Here is a 21859-nt window from a genome sequence, read left to right as displayed (position 1 = left end):
CACGCAGTCGTCTCTGAATGGTCGGGATGATATTGTGACTCGAACTCCAGCCCTGAAGATTGCATTAGGCGGCCGCGTCCGTGATGATAAACAAAAAAAAAAAAAGGCTAGAGACTCTTGAGCAACGTTTACTTTTAGGAGGATAACACGAGGAGTCTTCCTTGTTGTTTTCTGATAAAATCCCGAGTGCCACGTGCTCTGCGGGTGAAAGGTTAAATATTAATAACGCCAGTCTACGTGGAATTTTCAACATTCGATATTTATTTTTGCAGCGCCTTTAATCACCAACACGACGCATCATTTATTCATGCTAAAACGTGAATATTGAATTTTCGAAATGCATGCGGGATGATTTGTATGTTTGGCGGCTTAATGCATCGCAGTGAATGCACAAAGGCTGACCTTTAACCACATAGTGTAAGCACAGCAAACACTCAACCACAACGAGAGCTTCGCTCAAGGTGTCTCTGTGGCGGCAGCGATTAGTTCACCTCATTATATCACCACTATCACACTGCGATTACGGAAACCAACAAATATGCAATGTAAATGTTCCACGCCATCTGGACCACTTTGGAATTCTCTTTTAATATGACAAATATTCACATTTTTAATACATCACAGCAGAAAGGCTCATGATTAAAATTTCCACATAGGCTGTAAGTAGTTTTGTTGTAACTGACCAATCAGTGGGTGGGAAATGTATGACGTCATTGAGGGCTAGCGCTATGGCCTTGTAAAGACGGGTTTGAAAACGGTTTGTTTCATCAGTTAAATTAGATTAAGTTACATTGGTTTACTGATTTCAAAGTCCTTGGTTGGATTGCATTGTCAAGGCAACGCATCTGATTGGACAAAATGATGTACTGAAAGCAATGCTGCTAAAATAAATGCAATAATATCGATAGAATAGATTGCTGAAAATAAATGAATACTATTTTATTGACTTTGCTTATTATTTAGGTTTATTGTGGAAACAGCAGGCTTTTTGATGAAGCGTACATCATGCCAACTGTTAAATTCACTCTCCATTGTTTCCTAGGGAGGAAAAAAGTTGGAGAACAACTTTGAAAGTCAACCAACAAAGTCAGAGAACTGATCGTGTTCCATGTCAGAGGTTCCCACCATGTATGAAAGTTGCTGCCGGCTGACGTCAATCCAGGTCAGTCATCCATCATTGTCAAAGCGTGTATGGATCAGGAGGTGCGTCGATATAACCCGATGCCTATTGTAAGGTGTGTGGATGCAGCAACACGTATGGGGATGGAGTGAATGGATTACACATGTGCGAGGTTGGAGATCACACTGAGTGAATTGAAGGAGCTCGAAATGTAGTGTAGTGCATTTGTTGGGCTCGGGAGAAACATACCTGCCAATATTGTCTAGTATGGTTTTCATGGAATTAACAGCAGACTCTGGGTAAGCAACAAACAAGTGTCCATCCATCCCAAAGTTGGGTCAATTTGACCCAACTTCCCTGGGTCAGTCCAATTTTTAACCCAGCAGTTTTAAGTGTGCACACAAAACCTGATGAGTCAAAAATAACCAGATTTTGGTCAAGAATTGGACTGACCTGATACTTGATGCAAAAACAAACACAAATTTGGTTCTTTTGATACAAAATAACAAAAGCTGGGTCAAATTAACAAAAGTGTGTCATTCCGATTTTTTTTTCTTTTTTTAAATACATTGGTTTTATTTTGACCCAGGAGTGGACTCTGATAAAGGTTTTCATATTGCCCACTAGCCATATGTTGCCCACCCTTACCTTACTACACCTTAAAACCAAAAGACTCTTAAATTGACTTATACTTTGTGTTATGCAGAAGCTTGTTTATGTGTGTTTGGTGCCGACCGGGCCCTTATATACAAATGAGGCGTGCCTATATACATGCCGATGTTATGCAAAAATAATGAGGTCATTAGTGGTTAAAACTAAATAGCCCAAACAAAGCAATTGGCATCGCTAATCATGTGCGCCTCGCTTCAAATAATGTCTGAGGGTGTTTAGCAGCAGTGTAGGTCAAAGCCATCTGTAACCTGCAGAGGCGCTCAAAATGGGAGCATGCATGTTGATGGCACCTTCTGGCTTGTGCCACCATCACCACCATCACCACCAGTAGAGAACAACAACAAGAGTGTCCGCTCGGGTTAATGTCCTTCTATTGATCCCGGCAAAGCACCGCTATCGAAAATGAATTACCGAGACCCCGCGCAGCAGCGAATCCGTCATCTGTGCTCAGCCAGCCGGCCACAGAGCGCTCATTGCACGGCCGCGCGGTGCAACATGATGGATGGAAACTCTCATTGCGAGCTCTTCTCATTTCACGTAGTCTCAATATAAAGGAGAAATTAGACCGAGTGGAAAGTTTGCAACTTTTAAACCTAATGCAGTCTTCTTCTTTAGTCGTGTGTACGGAAGTCGAAACGCGACGTAGTCACAAAACTCCGCAAATCCATGAGTACATTTATGGGTATCATAAGTATTTATGAAAAACGCTCCCGGTGCATACATATAAAACAGTCAAATTAAAAAAATATTGACTCGCCCACCGTTCGTACCCTCAGAATATCGTATGTCGAGACCATATGTACCCCGACACGCGTTTTTTCCCCAATTAAGGCAGCCAAAAGATATAGAAAAATTCTATAAATATTTACATTTTAAATGCATACTCAGTCTATAAGTGCAGATAATGTTCAACTTTGATTCTAAACATCACAGAGAACGTCATGATGGATTAAATATTGAACGTAAATCCATCATTGTTTTTGTCTATTTTTTTTAATTACACAAATGAATGTATATTTGATGATCCTTTATCTCCAAAATGTCCTTTTTGAATTTATGCAGCACTCATAAAGGCATTCATTCAACAAAATGCTCAATATTGCGTTGTATAACTGCAATGAGCTGCTTCTAACATGTTGGTTAACTTTGAGAAAATTAATATATTTAAAAACACCGCAGTAATACCTATAATTTAAAAAATTACAGTGCCAACTTGTTAATAAATTTTCGGACCTTTACAAACACACGATTTGGGAGTGGTCGGCTATAGTTTGCGTGCTGCTTTTAAAAAAAATGTTTTAACTTGGAGAAAGTTTTACATACTGCAGACCTATCTACCGCTTTTTAATTTGTATTTTTTAGCTTCAAGCTGTTTGCCTCCCGCAGTCTTTTTTTTTTTTGGGACCTGCGGGAGTATTTTGTTGTTATCTTAAAGCGCTGCTGTCGTTTGCTGATCACATAATCAATGATGAACCCTGCAGCAGCCTTTTTCGATCGATGCATTTCTGAAGATTCGATAACATTGTAAAATTATGCACTCTGGTCCAAATTTTAAAAAGTCATATTGGGTTATTCATTTGAATTAATTATTACATTCACATCTGAAACAAAATAAAGCGCATAAATAAACTATACGATATTATAGCCAATGTTAATAACTACAACATGAAGTGTATTTCAATTTATTTTCCACAATATTCTTCTTTTATTTTAGCAGTAGAGCTCCACTGTACATGCAGTCTATATAGTTCCTCGTCCATGTGGACACTCTAATCTTTTCATGGCTTCTTGAGAGACTGGTGCGGCTGATGCATCACGCCTAATGTATTCTAAAGTATATTTACTATTGGCAAAAGTTAAGTAGCAGTGTTTAGTCATGTGCCATTGATCACACGTCCTTGCAGACACACACAGCAGACACACACACAGCAGACACACACACACATACACACACACACACACACACACACACACACACACACACACACACACACACACACTGGCTTCTTCTTTGCTTGTACATGCATTCTAGTAAGTATATAGGGGATTTATTTCCTATATCATGTTCACAGATTTAGAAAATGACATTAAAAAAATATACCGTTATCTAAATTTTTGCACATACACTGAACGAGCTGCTGTTTGGACTTTGTCTTGTTGAGCAAACTTTTAGCATGTATGCAGTCCGTAGGCCGAATCGATGCCCGCACGTTTGTCCGTTAAATCTTCGCTTTGCACGTGATTTATTTTATTTTTTTCTACATGAATCAATTCATATTTTTTATTTATTTAAAGCAGTGAAGAGAGGCCTCAACTGCCTTTTGGCATGGAATGGCAGTGTTTGTGGAGCGTTTGGCCGCCGTTTGTTAAGGAATTAGTGTTGTTGCCATAGATTATTATTTAGGCGCATTTGCATTTGAAAAGCGGAGCCCGGCAATAGAGGAGCGAGCTTGATCAATAGCCGCGGTGAAGTATTGATCCATTTGCAGGCTGATCGATTGGTGCAGAGAATTGGGTTCGAGTCTTTTCTTAATGCTTCCGGTTAAATTATATATTAAAAATATATATTTATGCACATGCGGGGGAAATAAGGCACGCGTGTGTATTAAAAAAAAATACAATTTGTAGTGGCAAAAGGCCCGTTTTCTCCCAGTAAGGCTTTAATCAATACCTTGTTTTAGTCTACAGGATTCTTAAATGAGTATTCAGCATCATAACTCGAACTACAAGAAAAAATATTGTGTGCAATTGTGTAAATTTCTTGTATAAAAATAACAAATACATATATTTTTTTTAAAATCCAGGCTACTATTTTTTAATTATCTTATTGAAAATGTAATATCCTTCTACGCACCTGATTTGTCAGTACGTGTTCATTTATTTTGTATGTATTTATGGCCAAAGCACAAAATAAAATATTTCTCGCACGTAACTATTTACCTCCGCACCCCCCCCCCCCCCCCCTCCCAAAAAATAAAAATAAAAAAATACAATCTTTTTTAGCATGGTCCAAAGGTCACCCATTTGGGAGGCGTATATTTATATAGCCTATTATCTGCATGGTGACAGGCCGTTAGTGGAAGAAATAAACATCACTCAGGTGTGTTCTTCAATCAGTTTGAAGCACTAATCACACACGCACGCGCACACACGCGCGCACACACACATATAAACACGCACACACACGTTCAATGCATTATTGATCCGATTGCGGGTGGATTATGGAATGTTGCACGAATTATTTTGATCAGTTTGTCTTTTCTTTCCAACACCTTAAACTGTGTCGACACACGTATTGGGGTATATTAGAAATTCACGACATGCAGTAATATCCACAACTTATGTTTCTATATATGAATTGCCTCCTAGATCTATTTTAATAAAACAAAATACATTTATTTTCCGTGTGCGTGTGCCTGTGTGATTGGGTGTGCGCGTGCGCTGTCGCTCAGTCTGGTATAGATTAGTATTACACGTATTTTTTGTAAATATCCGCAAAATTGAACATGATAGTTAAATATAATTCAAATAATTGCAGGGAAAGATTGGATGGAATAAGATTAAATAAATATCAAAGATTTAGTACAGTAATATTCATTGTGCAAATGTTCCTAATGAAGCGTCCATTGAGTGTGAACATTGATTGACTTTATAAAAATCATACACATAATATACGACACATATGGAGTAAGAAGATTATATCTAGTGGATATAAAAAGTCTGAACACTCTTGTTCAAATGCCAGATTTTTGTGATAAATAAAAAAATATAGGAATAGTTTTGACCATTGACATGGCCAATATAACTGAATGAAAAAATATATTTTCAAGAGTTACAGTAAAAATCAACAACTATAATATAGTTGTAGACGTTTGCACAATCTCATAACTGAATTCAATCACATCCAATTTCATGTTAAATCAGAGTCAGCACTGCTACTATTTCAAATGCCTCTCGTGAACCCTTCAAAAAAGCTCGAGTATGCTTTTCTTAATATTTTTTCTGTTTTCACACAGAATCCTGGAGATTTTCTGATAACACTAACGACCATTTTGAGTTGTTCATAATTCCCTTCACCTCGTCGAAGGCTTCAGTTCCAGCTCTAGGAAAACAACCTCAAAGCCTAATGCTGCTACCACAGTGTTGTGCTTACACCAAACAATGGGTTTCATCACATTAGCGAAATATCAGAAATGCCAGGAAAGGCCTACTAGAACAGCAGAACTTTATTTGAGGCACTTTAAAAGGCAGCATTTGCACGCCAACTCCCACTTAACATGAGTTTGAATGTCATTGGTCGATTCAGAACGGACCCTGTTAAAAGCGGGTGTGTACACTTATGCAATCACATTATTTCAGATCTTTTTCATTTTACCTTCCCAAATAGATATAATTGAATTTCCAAAATAAATGGCATCCCCAATGGAGTTGTCCATAGGCTTGATTCTCCTTTTGTGCAACGGATATGTCGGATTAACCATGAGCATCCTCTATTTATATACATTCATAATGCCTCATAGGTTGGAGCTTAGGCTCATTCGATATTGCCAAGTATTCGTATGATCCTGCACGCTACTTAAGAGCATTATTCACGCTTCGTCTTCGTCTGCAGCCTTCACCCCCCCCCCCCCCCCTCCCCACTCTTTAATGCTAACGCTGGATTTATTAGGCTTAAGGAATAGCCGGCACTTCTTCCTCAAAGGGGATCACACATTAAGTGTAGATCAAAAGATACGCTCTTAAAAACACAGACTAACGCCTCGTGCAAAATACTTACTCGTTCCTTTAAGTGGTATCATTCTTTGCCTTTTTTTAATCAGCCTTTTGTTTCACGTTACAGTGTAAATCCCGCACAGCAAAGCTATTTGTTATGGTTATGTGAGGGGGGAGGGGGGGTGCATATCTGCTTTGGAAGTTGTCTTTTTTGAGTGGAATATAGAAAGAAAAGAGGAGGCGGAGATGTATTTTCAAGTTTTTTTTGTTCTTTGACATGAAACAGTGACACGGCTGCAGGGAAAGTGTCAGCTTTTGCACAAAACACCATCTTTTTGCCTTTTCTTCTTCTGGCACTGATATCAAACGCTCGCTGCTGCTTGCTGGTTTTTCCTCAGATGCTCCAGATCACAGTTTTTTTCTATCAAAGGTCATTCCAGTTCTAATAAAGCCCTCCAAAGGTCATATATATTTATATATTGTGTTTACTCAATTGCAGATAGGAAGAGATGCTCTAAGCTTTATTCAGTGTGCTATATTGTCCTATGAGAAACACCAATATAATTATTTTTTTTATCATGACCCCACCCCATTAATTCCCATGGGCCACATATGGCCCACGGGCCGCAGATTTCCCACCACCACTTTCCAATGGTGGGAAACATGTATCAGTCTGAATAAAATGTCCAGTCGTCTTTTGCTTAATGAACCCCAGCAAGCACCCAAACAAGCACCCACCCGCCTGACCCATCCTTTAACCACCCACCCCGCTCCCACTGTGGAAATCCCGCCCTCCACACCCGATAGAGCACCCGTTGCTAGGCGACAGAGAGAGAGATGGATTGAGGAGACACAGTCAATCAATTCTGCAGAGAGAGAGAGAGAGAGAGAGAAAAAAGAGGGGAGGGGAGGTTAGAGGAGGCTCAAGATGGTCTCCTCACAAGCATCCATCTTTGTTAGCGGCGCCGCACCTCTGAAGATAAATAAAATAAATGCATCTATGCAGCTGTCCACCCTTCCATCTCGGTCCCACGCTTGTTTTTATTATTTTAATACTTCTATCACAAGAAACGACAACGGGCATGTTGTGATTAACACACCCCTCGCTGCACTTGCATTTTGTGTCGGCCGCTCTCCATTAGTCAGCGTAGCCCACGCACACACAAACATGCAGATGCCCTGCAATGTACCACATGCCCCTCTTTCTCTCACTGGAAATGTGTGTGCGCCTGTGTGCGTGTGCGTGCACGCTCAGCAGCGGGTGTTGAGCTCATCGACTGAGTATTGATCCCAGCACTCACCTCCCTGCAGTCAGCTCTTGTCCTACATAGCATGCCCTGTCTGATTTCTCCCCTAATGGCTTTTATCCAGCTCCAATCTTTATTTAAACTGAAAAGTAGGAATTAGCACCCACTTCTGTCCAAGTCTCTCTCTTGCTTAGCGTTTTGCTTCTTTCTTCTTTTATTAAACGGCACATCATCATCCAGCCTGAGTAAAATATCTGCAGTGAATCTTCTCTCTCTCTGTGAATATTTAGTTCCTGGACACTTCATTAGGTACACCCGTAAAAGCTCATTCAATTAAATTTTCTATTTTAGGCAATACGTATTGTCAAAGTACGTTCTTATTGACTATTTTTTCCTCATTTTTTTGACAAAATATTATGTTCGGCACATAATAATAATCCTTTATGTGTTGATGCTATGTGGTTGCTCCAAATATGAATTTGAAAATCTTTTCAATTTGGAAATTGGGGCAATGCTTGTTCCATGCTTTTTCTTCTCCCCATTCCAATGTTCTGCCAATACAGCAAGAAGACAGCCATTACTCATCCATATCAGCTGCTTACACCCTTCACCTTTTTATCGTTATGGCAACGTCTCCTCCCGCCATCGAACGTCATTTATTCTGCCCCGACGACTTTTCGTATCGACGCGCCTTTGCGACCAAACCATGCCCCACATGGAGTTGAGGGGAAGTGTGTCGGGGGGGGGGGACCCCCCCTCGCTGTGCCATGGGGGGGGACCCCCCCCTCGCTGTGCCATCATCCGATTTCGATGGCCGTTTTGATTTGATGTTCGCAAAGGGAAGTGACTGGCCAAGAGAGAGCAGAGCAACTCTTATCTAGACCCGGCAGGAATAAGACACATCACGCTATCTGTGCTGGCACACACAATGGGGATTAATTGATCCCTTAATACCGTAGCTAAATCAATAGCGACCTAGCATTCTTCTTCTGTAGCCAATCGCACGCCGTCTCTGTGGCCGCCGGTTGACGGACAGTATCATAAAGGTGAAGCCGACAGAAAGAGTCCATCGGAAGGCCGGGAGCGAAGGCTGCGGCCTTCCTCTCCCAGCACAAATGTGGACTCGGGAGATATTTATAGTACGCCTTTGTTGGTGCTGTGCAGACGCTCTTTCAGAACAATAATGAAGATCATATATAGCACAACGCAAAAATGCATAAAGATGATACTTTGGGGTGTATCAGAGCATAATTTCTGCTCTCCTGTATTGAATCTTTTTAGATTGTGCAGAAGAATTTGTAATCCAGTGAGTGTTGGATCATTCTGTACACTCCACCTTATCTGCAGCCTGCTTGGATTCATCTCCATTAGACTCTCCCGTCTCCCATCCTTCTCTCCCGTTCCCGTACCAGCCGGAACCTTGGCATGGTCGAGCTTTCCCACCAACACTTTTTTTTTTTTCACTCACACAAGCCCTTATAATAACAGGCTAAAAATATGCCTTCGCTTCTGTTTTCTTTTTTTTTCTTTTTCCCGTCTCTCTTCCTTGCAGTATTGATTTTGCCCAAAGCATTGTCTATGGCGAGAGAAAGAGAGAGAGAGAGAGAGCTGGAGAGACAAATGAAGTAGGAAACAACTAGAAAACAAATTACTTTCTACACACCAATGGGTGACAAATTAAGGGAGAAAACGATCTAAGTGAGAATAAGACGGAATATTGTAATTGGGGGTAGAATCTGAAAATATAAAGCAAAAAAAAAACATTGTGTTTTTGATTGAATGTGAAGAAATGAACTCAAACTCATTTTTCGACATCAATTTGACGTATTTGCTCAGGTGCAGCTTTTCACGTTGCGAATGAAATGTTCAAGAAGATCCTGCAGGGTTAATTCACACACTTAGCTACTATTTTATTTTGCAGTACATCCTCTCAACTGGACGTCACAGTGCACCAAAACACTCTCACGCAGAATGATTCAATAATAAGTCGGTGCAGTGAAAGAAAGCCTTTACTATGGCAAATATGTTCCAAATGCAGCTTTTGGGAGAAAATGGTTGGGCTCTTTTGGCACTGGTGTGTAATGGGAATGGAGAGAGCTGATCAATAAGGGTATTGATTGCTGCTGGCTTGAGTCTGGGGAATTGAGAGTGAGAATGGGAAGAGGGGGGTGGGGGGAGTCGAAGTAGAAGGTGGTGTGGGGGTTGGCTACCAGGTTGAATTTTTTTGAAATGCTCTATTGCAAAGATGACAAATAGTCGCTTTGAAAGGAGGGAGACAAAGACGCTGGTCAGTCATTTTGGAAAATCAACAACAACTAGGAAAACAATTTATGTCAACACTGCTTTGAGAAACACACTTTGAAAACATCAAGTGTTGTTGTTTTTTTTATTTATTTTATCCTCGCAAGGAGAGACAGCGTAGAGCAAATATACGGAATGAAGTTTTACAAAAGTATGAATCATGCAAGTATGTTGAAACAATTTTAAAAAAGTAGTGTAGTGGTTCACATCGTTGACTTCCATACGGCTGGGATGAGATCATAGTTTGAATTATACTTCCACTCCGGCCAATCCTTCAAACTGATATTACATTTGCCCTCATCAAATCCAAGATCAATTCTCATTTACAAAAAATATGCATTTAATAACTTCACCTTCATTTTATGCCAATATCATTTTTTTTTTCCTTCATTCCAGACCATCCTCTGCAGTGTTTATCTTTATAGTCACCCACATAAACCTCCGACATAAACCTCGAGCTGTGAGTGGAGTCAAATCATCAAATCTGCGCCGGGCAGAAATGAGATATAATAAAGTTGAAACCTAAATAAAGCTCCAGCCCGCTCGTGTTTGTTTTCCTGCCGCCCTCGGCGGGGCACCGTCTGCTTACTAATGCTAAAAAGCTCACTTTCAGTTTGGGCACACGTTTAGGATGGAAAGCAGACAAATGATTAAATTAAGGAGAGAAGACATTTTGGATTCCATTCTATTTTCTCGAGTCTAAAGTTTAAAAACAACAGAAGCTGTACCGAAATGAAAAATCAAACTAAAAAAAAAATCAATTGAAGAGAACATTTTCAAAACAATAAAACGAGTCTAATGCTGTGTTCAATGTCAAGAAATAAAATTAGATATTTATCAATTGGAGATGTTTGAAGACTGAGTGGCTGACTCCAAAATCAAATATAACATTCACCTGACACAACGGTCCAACCAATAAAAAAATGAAAACTTTTTGAATGACTCCAGATCACCATAAGGATCTTCCAGAGTCCATTTTGTGCGTTTGTGAGTGAAACCAAGTACACGGGCATCATGCATGTGGGGGCTGTAAACAAGACGCTAGCTCGCAGATGCGGTTAGCGCAGCACTCAGTAAACACCCCCTGAGAGGAACCTATCCCTCAGTAAAAATTCAGCTGTAAATAATGTATTGAATGCAAAGTTAAGGTCCGCGGGGAGATATGGATGGGCTCATTACTCTTTTAGTTCGCCGGGCCTTTTACGCCGTCTGCGCGCCTCTCCGCAATCGACTGACCCTCGTTCTGTTTTGATTTAAAGATGCTTTTACCTGCGGATATTGTTGTGGATAAAAGTTTTTGGTTTTTTTTCCCCCCTACACACGGTCCAGAGGTTTATTATTATTTATTTTTTTCAGATGGTGCCACCACCTTGTTGCACGTGTGAGTGTATGCACTGTGTATTATCAGGGGCCCTGCGTCCGGTCCGGGGTGCATTGATCCCCGGAGCAGGATGTCAAACATTTTAACTGCGATTTGGTCTTAGTGCAAGTGGGCCGTTAATGCATTAAAAATCGTTTGGTCCCTAACTGTCCAGAGCAACACAAGAATACCCCCTATTGCTGGAACACACCTCAGCCTCTCCCCCCCCCCCCCCCTCCGCTCGCTGCCCTCCCTCCACCTCCTGTTTCCAGCCACGTCCCTCACATCCTCGGTCTCAATCAATCTTTACGACACCCGGTTGCATCTCGCTAATGTTTCCGGACTTGACCGTATCCCCGCTCAAAAATTCTTAATTAAGCCCGTTCTGTATGTTTACCGTTGGGGAAATGACAACCTGACGGGGGCTAATAAAACAACATTGTCAGGAGCACGGGCGTTGACCTCGGCTTATCTATCTCCATCCTCCGTATTTTCTACCTCACAGGCTTTTGGATGGTGGGTTGCTTGGTCCTGTTCAACGTCGTCCATGTGACTATTTGTTTAAAAGCAGGGCTGGGGAACCTGTGGCTCGGGGGCCAATTATGGCCTGCCAAAAGCACTTCATTCTACAAACGAGTGGAACCTTTATTAAAAGCCCCAAAATAGAAAATTTTCCCATCTATCCTTTTTCTGAACTGTTTATGTTGTTTGGAATCACAGAAACATGAAACTCATCGCATCAGATTACAAACAAATGAGCAGCTTCATTCTAAAATGGCTGACTTCCTGTTTGTTTTTAATGCATTTTTGTTTTGCTAAATGATAATAATGCCACCATCTACTGGTCAAGGGTGGAATTACACCCAAAATAAATGCACATTAGACCAACATGGCAATATTAAGTACACAAAAATATACAATATAATCTAAATTAAAAATTGGAAATGCTATACTGCCCACATTAGCAACTTATACAGTAGACACAACACAAAAATACAAAATAAACATGTGTTTCCCTCTGTAGATGTTATCAAAAGTGAAAATAGGAAAAAGAAGTTCTCCGCCCCTGTTCCGAGCGTTCAAATGTCATTACGCTCGACACATCTCTGTAACACAAGCTACTGGCTTCTCAAAAGCGTTGATTAAGATTCATGCAGCCGCCTTGCCTGCACGTCAGCTCGTCCAGCTATGAGTCATGCGCATCAGCATCTCTCTTCATTTGGCTATCGACTGGCGCTGTGTTCTCACATCGGGGCGATCCATAGAGCACCGTGCGGCGCCTGTATTATATCTCCATTTCTGTTGGGTTTTGTACAGCCGCTCCCGTGAGTCCGCTTGATGGAGTGGCGGAGAGCCGAGAGATGTTTAAGCAACAAACCGCAATGCCAAATGGAATGACCTTATCATTAAATGATTGCAATATTAAGTCTCCGCTTCATAAATAAAGCAAAACGAGCCCATTTGAAATTAACAAGGGTTCACCGGCAGTTCACGTCATCAAACTGGGAATTCAGTAGACTCATTATTGCACAAGAAAAGGCCAGAAGATACGAACGTGTTCGATAAAATTAAAATGAATTTTGCTGAACTTTACTTTGGTTTATTATTCGTGTAACTTTCGTAATCATGCAAAAGAGGCTACTTAATATTCTAAATCCAGCTATATTTATTTTGCTGACTAATTGAACGAGATTTTTTTTTCTCTCACATTATCATTTTTAAAAGTTGTAAAGTTAATTATTATTTTTTTAGGGTACATTTTCTGAAATACACATTCTCCATTGGTCACATTTTTTTACATTTACACAAATCCATTTACTTTCCACACGAGTGAAATGTGATCTGCCTAAATAGAATACCATTTTACTCAAAGTGCAGCCAGTAACTCTAAATGCACTCAGCACTTTATTGGCTGTAAAGTCCGTTACAAGGAATTAAGTGAAATGACACCGAGACACTGTTTCGCCGACCTTCTTTTAAAGCAACGTGTTATATAAACTGGACTTTTTAATTGCTTGTGTTACAAGTAGTTGTATTTTTCCCAATCATCAAGTGTGAAATTAAACAACTAAGTCATTTTTGTCATATTTGTTGTAAAGTCAGCCACCGTGCAAAAAAAACGTATCTCCAAAAACTCACTTGAGTGACTCGTATTCCCAGGCATACATCTGCTGTATGCAAAAAGGCCTCTGTTTGCAAATGTGTGGACAAGAACTCCTGACACTGCACTCGATGTCGTGTGTGTGTTCCAATGTTGCGTTACATCAGCTGACAGGTGCGAAGCCCCTGTGGGGCGCCACGGTTGCCGTCTTCCACTTGGCTAAACATGTTCGCCACATCGGAGGTGTAACAAATCCATTCCTGGCTGCCAGACTGAGAAAGCATGTGTGTTTGAGTGTGTGCAGGTGATCACAGGTTGTTTTTTTTTTTTTTTTTCTTCCTCTCAGTGTGAAGTGTCGGCGTCTCAATGGCGTCTTTAGAGTGGTTAATAAGAGGGGAGGTTGAGGAGGGTGTCAAGCGGACTCTGGTGAAGAGTCCTCAAGCCCCTCACTTGTGTGTCGCGTTGACACCTCTTAACCTCGCTCTGTCGTCTCTCTAGCTCACGCACGCACACACACAGACACACACACACACACACACATCACTCCTATTGACACTTGCCACCTACAGGGCCGCATCCACTGTAGTTATATTTGTCTTATTATACAACTTTTTTTTGTTACTGTTGCATTCTATAAGACATGTTAAGGACTTTTTTTTTTTAAAGTGAACAAAATGTGTCTTTGTCACCGGCTAGTGTAAGTGGCATGGAGGTCAAATGAGAAGAGGTCAAAGTTCACAGTGCAGTGGGTACTGTTAAAATACATTTTAGCTTCCTTCAGGGATATTATGTAATGGCTCGGGGAATTGGGTCCAGCTCCGGGTTGGCTGATTTGTGGCGCGTGATATACATCCCAGATGTATATTCATTCGGCTTTTTAGGAGAAGCGTCAAGTTGATATGCCTCTTGTTGTTTTAAGCATATAAATTAACACAAAACAACAATTTTGGTCTTTTAGGGCCACCGTACATTCCTTTGTGACTGATATATTTGAGGAAAAATATCCAAGTGGTTGGGCCTAATCAATGTATTGAAAGCATTAGAATATCAATACCACCAAACGCGTTGTCTTCAATCTTTATTTTTAATACAGTGATAATAAGCGTATTAATTTTAATAAGCATCCGTTCAATAGCCTTGGAATGTGAGCGATGGTGGCCCATTTTTGCACGCCATTGATCACTGGCTTTTCTTCCCTCTTTGTCCCTTTTCCTCCACACACATGCACGCACACACACACACACACACACACACACACACACACACACACACACACACACACACACACACACACACACACACACACATTGTAAAATTCATCCTTGGGCAAGCTAACTGCGAGCACCACCTTTTATCAGTCCACAACTGTTAAATTAATAAACTGATATTGACGAGCTATCAGCCCAGGGTGGGGGATAAATAATTTGGGTAACAGAATGTTCAGGTCACATGACTTTAACGCACACAATTCTGTAATTATTACCCAGGAGAAACCGAGTCAACAAGCAGAACACACAAGAAGAATCATAAGGTGCATTAATTGCATATTCCATTTTAATACTTCTCTATAAGGTGTTTCTAAAACCTTTGTTGCTTCATTTAGCAACAAATAGTGAAAATTTATTTGCATCTATAAGTACAGGTATTGATGTCAAAGTCGTTAAATTCTGGAATGTTCCCATGTGGGACAAATAATAAAAGAAATAAGATACTGTTTGAGTAGTTTTCATATAATTTCATCAATAATGCTAAAGACGTAGCACACTGAATTTCCCTTTGAAATGTAATTAATTGTAATGATATTACAAACAATACCGTATTTTCTTTAATTGGCTGGCGTTCTTTTTTTAAACACCGCGTTACATTTTGAAATTGAAAAGACAGATGAATTCAAATCGTAGAAAACTATAAATATCCTAGCTATGAGATACTGTAGCCTTCAAGGCCATGGGAATATAGCGATCATTACGAGCGGCGATCATAATCATCACCGTAGCCAGTGTTAGCCTGGCAGACATCACAGCAGTTCACCCAGAAGGCCGTTGCAGCAGCAGCAAATGCAAATGTATACGATATTGAGCTTTTCTGCTATTTTGCCGTGAGCCAAGAACACACATACACGCACATATACGCACACACTACCTGCTGAAGTGCAATGTGTGACTCAGTCAGATGAATTTCCTGCAGCTGATGGTCAAATGCAAATGATGGAGAAGAAAAAAAGAGGAGGGGTGGGGAGAGTGCAAATCATGGAAGTGCTCCTGTCTCCCTCTGGCCATTGCTGACCTTTCGCCCCCCTAGCCATGGTCCTAAATGTCAGAGGTCACCCAACGGGGTCAGCAGGGAGTAGCACTGGCTGAAGATGTATCGCCATGGCAACACTCGGAGATGGGGAGTTGGAAGGGGTTTTTTTTGCCTCGTGGACTGAAATTTCTCGAACACACATGCGTATGGTCGAAATTGCCCATGTTTTTTTTTTTTCACCAGCGGGAGTCTGGAAGCTGGGTTGAATTCAAACTTTCATTTTGTGGTAAGCTCCACTTGGACAAATTACTTCACGGTCACGAAGACCCAAATTTAGATCCGATTTTATTAGTTCGTAGTCTCAATTTTTTTTTTTTTTTTTTTTATAAATTGGGCTAAAGTGCAAATACGCATTTTCCATGAAGACGGTGGTTGTCTCCTCCCCTATTTTTTGAAACAATATATTTTTAAAAAAAGTGCGAATCCGAATATGCAAAACCGCAAGAATAGAGCGGCCCACTGTGTTAATAGCTTTCTTTGTGTCTTAGTGAACAGCCCGAAATTTCACTCTGAATTCATTATTTTAGCATGTAAAGCGTACAATTTGCGACGTTTTTATTGCTCGAGAGGTTGGAAAACCAAAGAGCAAATATTCTGCATTGTTACCTGTGTTGCGGACCTCAGACTCACCCAATCTTGTGTCCGGCATCACTAAATAACCATTTGCTTGCATCTAGCGACATCTAGTGGCCGGATGAGAGTTGCTTGCATTCTATTGTATTGACGACGGTGCATGAGGAAGAGGAGGAGATAAGGTGTGTGTGTGGGGGGGGGGGGGGGGGGAAGCCCACGAGACTTGTGTTTGTCCCGAGGGAGCTCCTCCGGTCGATGGCTCGTCCCACCATATGTCTGATCACAGCTGTCAATCAACAGGTCAAGGCGGCTCGTGGGGATGCAGGCCACTGCAGGGAGATCAAACAACGGACCTGAGGGATGACAGATACAGATGGAAGGAGAAAAAAAGGCAATAAAACATTGCCTCAAAGATGGTAACGATGCACTGGGAGGCAAATTATTGTTAACAGTAATCTGCAGAATAGGCGCCTCACATTGCCATCGATTGACTATTAAAGGGCCTTTGAAGGGAGACGGGCTATTGTTCATGGCGGGACATGAGGAGAAAATAGCAGCTGCGTTGGTTGGGCTGCTTCTGCTGTGTCCTAGAAGCCTTAAATAGTGCTCTGCCTACTTCTTGCATGTAATCATGGTTCCGAATAGACAGGCAATTTCGACTCCTGCTGCCTCTATTATGCCCACTCGTCTTTCTTGGGGGCATCATTTTACACTATTCAGTCAGTCAACCATCAGACAGTGATATTTTTGGATGTGATCATTGATTTTTTTTTTATCTTAAAAAAAAAACATGTACTATGTATTAGATCATTTTATTTTAATATGAACTGTAAATTAAAAATACTTGCTTATTTAAGATTCTATTCCTTCTGTATGGGAAGGTTTGCCAATTTTTTACACTTTATAAGAATAATGATAATTTGTGGGAGTATATTCAAACCACATATTCTTCTAATTTGATACGTTTAATTGTTTTAAAATGAGAAATAGTACCTCATGGTACCTGGTTTTGTCCATTTTGGGGCCTTCCGCGTGTGTTCTGTGTGTGGTCAAACTACAGGAAAATCAGCCTTGGAATGCTGCGCATTCAAAGACAGCCATAATGTTTCATCGCCATCGCAGCGGGGTTGATCTTCTTAGCTCACTCTCTGCTAATCAGGAACATCTTTGGGCACTAATCTATGCACCCCCTGCACCCTTCCGCCCATCTTATTAGATTAACAAAATAGCATATACACACACACACACACACAGACCTCGTGACCTCATTTGTCTTGAAATGTAGTTACACATTGAAATGTGTTAAAAGGCTCTACGAACTCCTGAAAAAGAAAAAAAATAATAATATGCAAACTATAATTGCAGTAGGGGATGTGTAGTGCGTTTGTAATATCACTTCAACCATGCAATGGTTTGCTCTGATCGTTCAGAATGTGCCAATCGCTTATTCAGAGTGCACCAAAAAAGTAGTGCCAAGGCGCAGTACAGATGGAAACAGAGATGGAAATAATTCAAGCACAAGGTGCTAATTACTTTGTAACATAAAATGCATTCAAAAATTAATAGGAGGCCAAAAACCTCTTCTAACTATGGAGAATTTTTTTAGTAGTGTGTGTGTTGTGTGTGTGTGTGTTGTGCGTGTGTGTGTACACACACAGCAAACATATGCAACCAAATTAAAGCCTTAAAGCTGGTGAATTGAAGAGGATTTGAAGCGGAGACCAATTCATGGGAATTAAGCAAATTAGGTCTCCAATTAGCACTTAACATTGAATAGGGAGATTTGGTAGACCGGCAAGAACTCCCAACCCCCATCCCAAAAAAAAAAAAATTAATTAGCCAGATTTGATGAGCATCATAATTCATCACGGTCATCATAACATCACACGTCTTGCTCTTCCCGTCCAAATGCCTCGTTAATGCTTTTATGATCAAATTTCACCCCAAATATTACCTTATTGGAATATTTGATCATTTGCTAAAACAAACAAAATTGACAACACGTAACCTTTAATCCTCTTAGGCAACGTAGATGTAAATACCAAGCACAGTCAGTCCGAGAGGAATTTCACTATTGATAATAAAATAGACATCAGTATTGCAAAGCTTCTTTTAATTAACAGTGGACTTTGTTAGCTAAAAACAAAAAATGTGATTAGAGGCGTTCTCAAATTTTTAACCCATTACATGTGATTGAGATTGTGATTAGATTATGTCTTTGTCTTGGTGAAGCAGCATGTGGCTCATTGTCCAAAGTTGTGTGTGTGTTCTCCCCATTCCAATGAAAAATGGTTTCCTATTTATTAGATACGATTATTTTTTGTCACAATAACCCAGCACGATTGTTGTGTTTTTGCTTCAGTGTAATATTTTCATGTTTCCTCACCGATGAATGAGTGACCTCGCCTCTCTCCATCCTTCCCTTTTCTCAGCCTCGGGCCCCTTCAGCAGTGGTGGCGGATTACGGAGCGTGATAATCTTCCTCTTTCTTGAAACTGCTTGGGATTGCCCAGATTATCCGGCCTCATACACTCAGGAGTCGGCTTTGGAAAGCCCACAGCCCCGGTCCCTGGCGCCAGCCGCCGATTTGAGTCTCTTATGCGGCAGGAGATTTTGCATCCCGACAGCTTTGGACTAATTAGCATGTGACGCCGGGTGGTGGTGTTAGCAGCGGGCTCACTTTTAGTGCCTTCCCAACACACACACACACACACACACACACACACACACACACACACACACACGCATATTTGCCCACAGTGATCACAATGTGACAATTTAATGTGATTTAATATTGCCTGAACAAAACATTGTATTTGCTTTATTAAAAAAACAGGCAAGTGCAATTGTCTTATATTTTAACTTTGGTTATTTATGCAAAATCACGTACAGTAGTGTGCAAAATTCTAATTTTCCGGTCTCTGCGTCTTTAATTGGTCCATGATCTGTACTAGTTATTATTACATTATTTCAAATGAAATACCATAATTTTTTGACAGCTTCTCAAAGTTTCCATTTCAATGGGAACTCTTGTGGGTGGCAAGACAACTTTATATATTTGCCTTTCAAGTTTCTTTTAAATTCTTTGGTGTGTTGAAATAGATCGGCTTCTTTAACCAACTCAGAGAAAAAGAAATCATAGGCTGCACTCTCAAAATCAAATTACATCACACATTCACAGTATCAGAAAGAAATATTGGAACAACAATGAAGTCTGAAATCATGCCTGTTTAAATTCTCATAGACCCAAAAAAATGTGAGAGAAAATACAAATTAAAACATTACACCAGAAAATAATTTTAAAATAGTTACTTTTTCCTTGCATTTTGCGTTTAACTTTCATTTTGTTAGAGACACATGAACATTTTATAAACAAATATCAATGTCCAATAGCGACATAAACAAATGTTAATTTATCATTCCAGTGAATCAATGCAAAACATCATAATCCCGCTAAAATCTATTAGTTCATCCTCAAGGTCCAGAGACATGCAGGTCAACGTGAAAGCCTGGCACTTGGACACTGGACCAAGGCCAGTAAAGTCTTGGGGCCAAACAGGGTAACGGGAGCGCGCGGGCCTGTGGGCAGCACCAGCAGGACGCCCGCTGGTGGCGGGCGAGTTGATACGACGAGCCGAGGGGCAAGAGCGGGATTTGCCCCGCCGCCCTGCGGACCCTCCGTCGCGTCCTCCGGCAGTGGTAGTCCCCGTTGGAAAAGTCCTTGTAGTTTGACGGATGAACGGCCCAGAAGTGACCTTTACCGTTTTCGCTTCGTCCGGCTTTGACGAAGCAGTCGTTGAGGGACAGATTGTGTCGCACGCTGTTTCTCCAGTTTTTATCCTGCCATGACACAAGAGTTGACAAAAAGGCCATGGTTAATTCCAAACGGTGGGCATAGGCGGGTGTTAAGTTGATCTCCTTTGGGATGTCACCTTGCCCCGTTCTTGGCATGGCTCGCGTGTGGATAGCGTGTCAACACGGCGTATGATCTCGACAAGAGACGACACCCGGCGTTACGTTTTTAGCATGTCAAACCGGGCGATCAAGCGTAATCCAATAGACCCATCTTCAATCTGCCACGCCGCCTAGCACACCTGCTAAAGGCGGGAAGCGGTTTGCAACCTAGCAACCGGATTACATTATTTGCCAATTTGCCAACAATGGGATTGCGCTTAATTGTTTAACCACTCAAAACAGATTACCCAAGCCAAGTAGGTCGCTTTGTTTGCGAAAATGGCCCGACAACAACTTTACATCTCTCGACTAAAGCTTGTTTAACGAAATTCTCTGGGACGCCAGATCATCAGGTGTCGATGATTATTTACGATTCATGTTATCGCGTCGTACGGTGATTCCACTAGATGGCAGAAGAAACCCATTCATACAACAGAAGAAGTCATTTCACACATTTGAAATTGAGATATCATTTTGGTATTGCTTTGGCGTTTTTTGCAGTGATAATTTTCAAACAAAATGTTTCTGAAAGAATAATGACGAGGTAGGAGTGGAAGATACCTTGCTCTTGAAGTAAGGGTAGTGGTCCATGATCCACTGATAGATGTCGCACAATAGCAACTTCTTCTCCTCCGACGCCAGGATGGCCTTGGAGATGAGCGCAATGTACGACTGGTTGGGTTTTTCGTCGCATATGGCGGCAGCGCTCACGTCCTCCTCCCCCTCCTCTCGTCGTTCTCCATCCCCCTCCTCTCTTCTGACGTCCCTTTCTTCGGTCTCTGCTGACCTCTCCTGTACGACCACCACCTTTTTGGGTTTGTGACCATCCAGCGACGTCCGGTCATCCTTCGGTTCAGAATCTTTGGCTCCCTTATTGAACAGGAGGTAGTCGATGGTGAAGCTCAGCCCGAGTCGCTCTCTGCCGCTCTTGTCCTCCGTCGTCATCTCCGGTGTTAAATAACTAGCACTCATGACTGACAAGTCGTTCGTTACCTTTCAGCTGATAGGTTGAAATTTCTCTACGTACTTTGGAGAAGTTTTTACAGCATGGCCCGATCGATCATTCACCCTTGGCTGCTCTCGTCCGAGTCGTAGCGTTGACAAGATTACAGATAAAGATGAGCTTCTCAACTGTCGTTAACCTTGATGTGCTCATCGACGACACGATCTCAATCGCGTGCAAAATGACGTCAGTCCGTAAAGGTTAAACACGGCGGCCTTTTTTTTGAAACACCAAATTTTTAACCAAGCGTGGAGACCTCTTCGGTTAGCCCGACTTTCCACAATCCTCCTAAATCAAAGTTGGGCTTCACACTATTTATATGACCACAAATTGATCCCTCACAGAAAGGGGCAAAGGAGGCACAGGGGAGGTCGAGGTAGGGGGTCTCAATTTAGGCTGATTATTTTTATTAACCTAAGTAAATCTGTGTAATTACGGGAGATTAAACACTCAGGACTGTGCGAGACACGGAGCACCGGGGATGCATGCTGTAGAGTCAAAGGCCCTTTAG

At 41.2% G+C, this 21859-nt stretch overlaps 1 protein-coding gene and 1 long non-coding RNA gene across 2 annotated transcripts in view; one reads left to right on the top strand and one right to left on the bottom strand.

Moving 5' to 3' along the window:
• The window catches only part of LOC147047166 (uncharacterized), a 30147-nt gene extending 11021 nt beyond the window's left edge, over positions 1-19126 (top strand). Inside the window, exons 4-6 of the long non-coding RNA XR_015067966.1 lie at positions 1043-1162; positions 16692-16807; positions 18824-19126. This is a non-coding gene — a long non-coding RNA (uncharacterized LOC147047166). The remainder of the gene's footprint in view (positions 1-1042; positions 1163-16691; positions 16808-18823) is intronic.
• A 739-nt stretch (positions 19127-19865) lies between these two features.
• Positions 19866-21317, bottom strand: foxq2 (forkhead box Q2). The gene is made up of 2 exons (XM_085928756.1): positions 20907-21317; positions 19866-20231 (listed from the first exon to the last, which is right to left on the bottom strand). Exons 1-2 carry the CDS (start codon positions 21315-21317, stop codon positions 19866-19868), a joined length of 777 nt encoding a protein of 258 aa, XP_085784882.1.
• Between the last annotated feature and the right edge of the window lie 542 nt (positions 21318-21859).

This window comes from Syngnathus leptorhynchus, chromosome 13, assembly GCF_054491065.1.
Source record: "Syngnathus leptorhynchus isolate UIUO chromosome 13, UIUO_Slep, whole genome shotgun sequence".
Taxonomy (NCBI): domain Eukaryota; kingdom Metazoa; phylum Chordata; class Actinopteri; order Syngnathiformes; family Syngnathidae; genus Syngnathus; species Syngnathus leptorhynchus.
The sequence above is the reverse complement of the archived record's forward strand: the minus strand, read 5'-3'. Positions and strand labels throughout refer to the sequence as shown.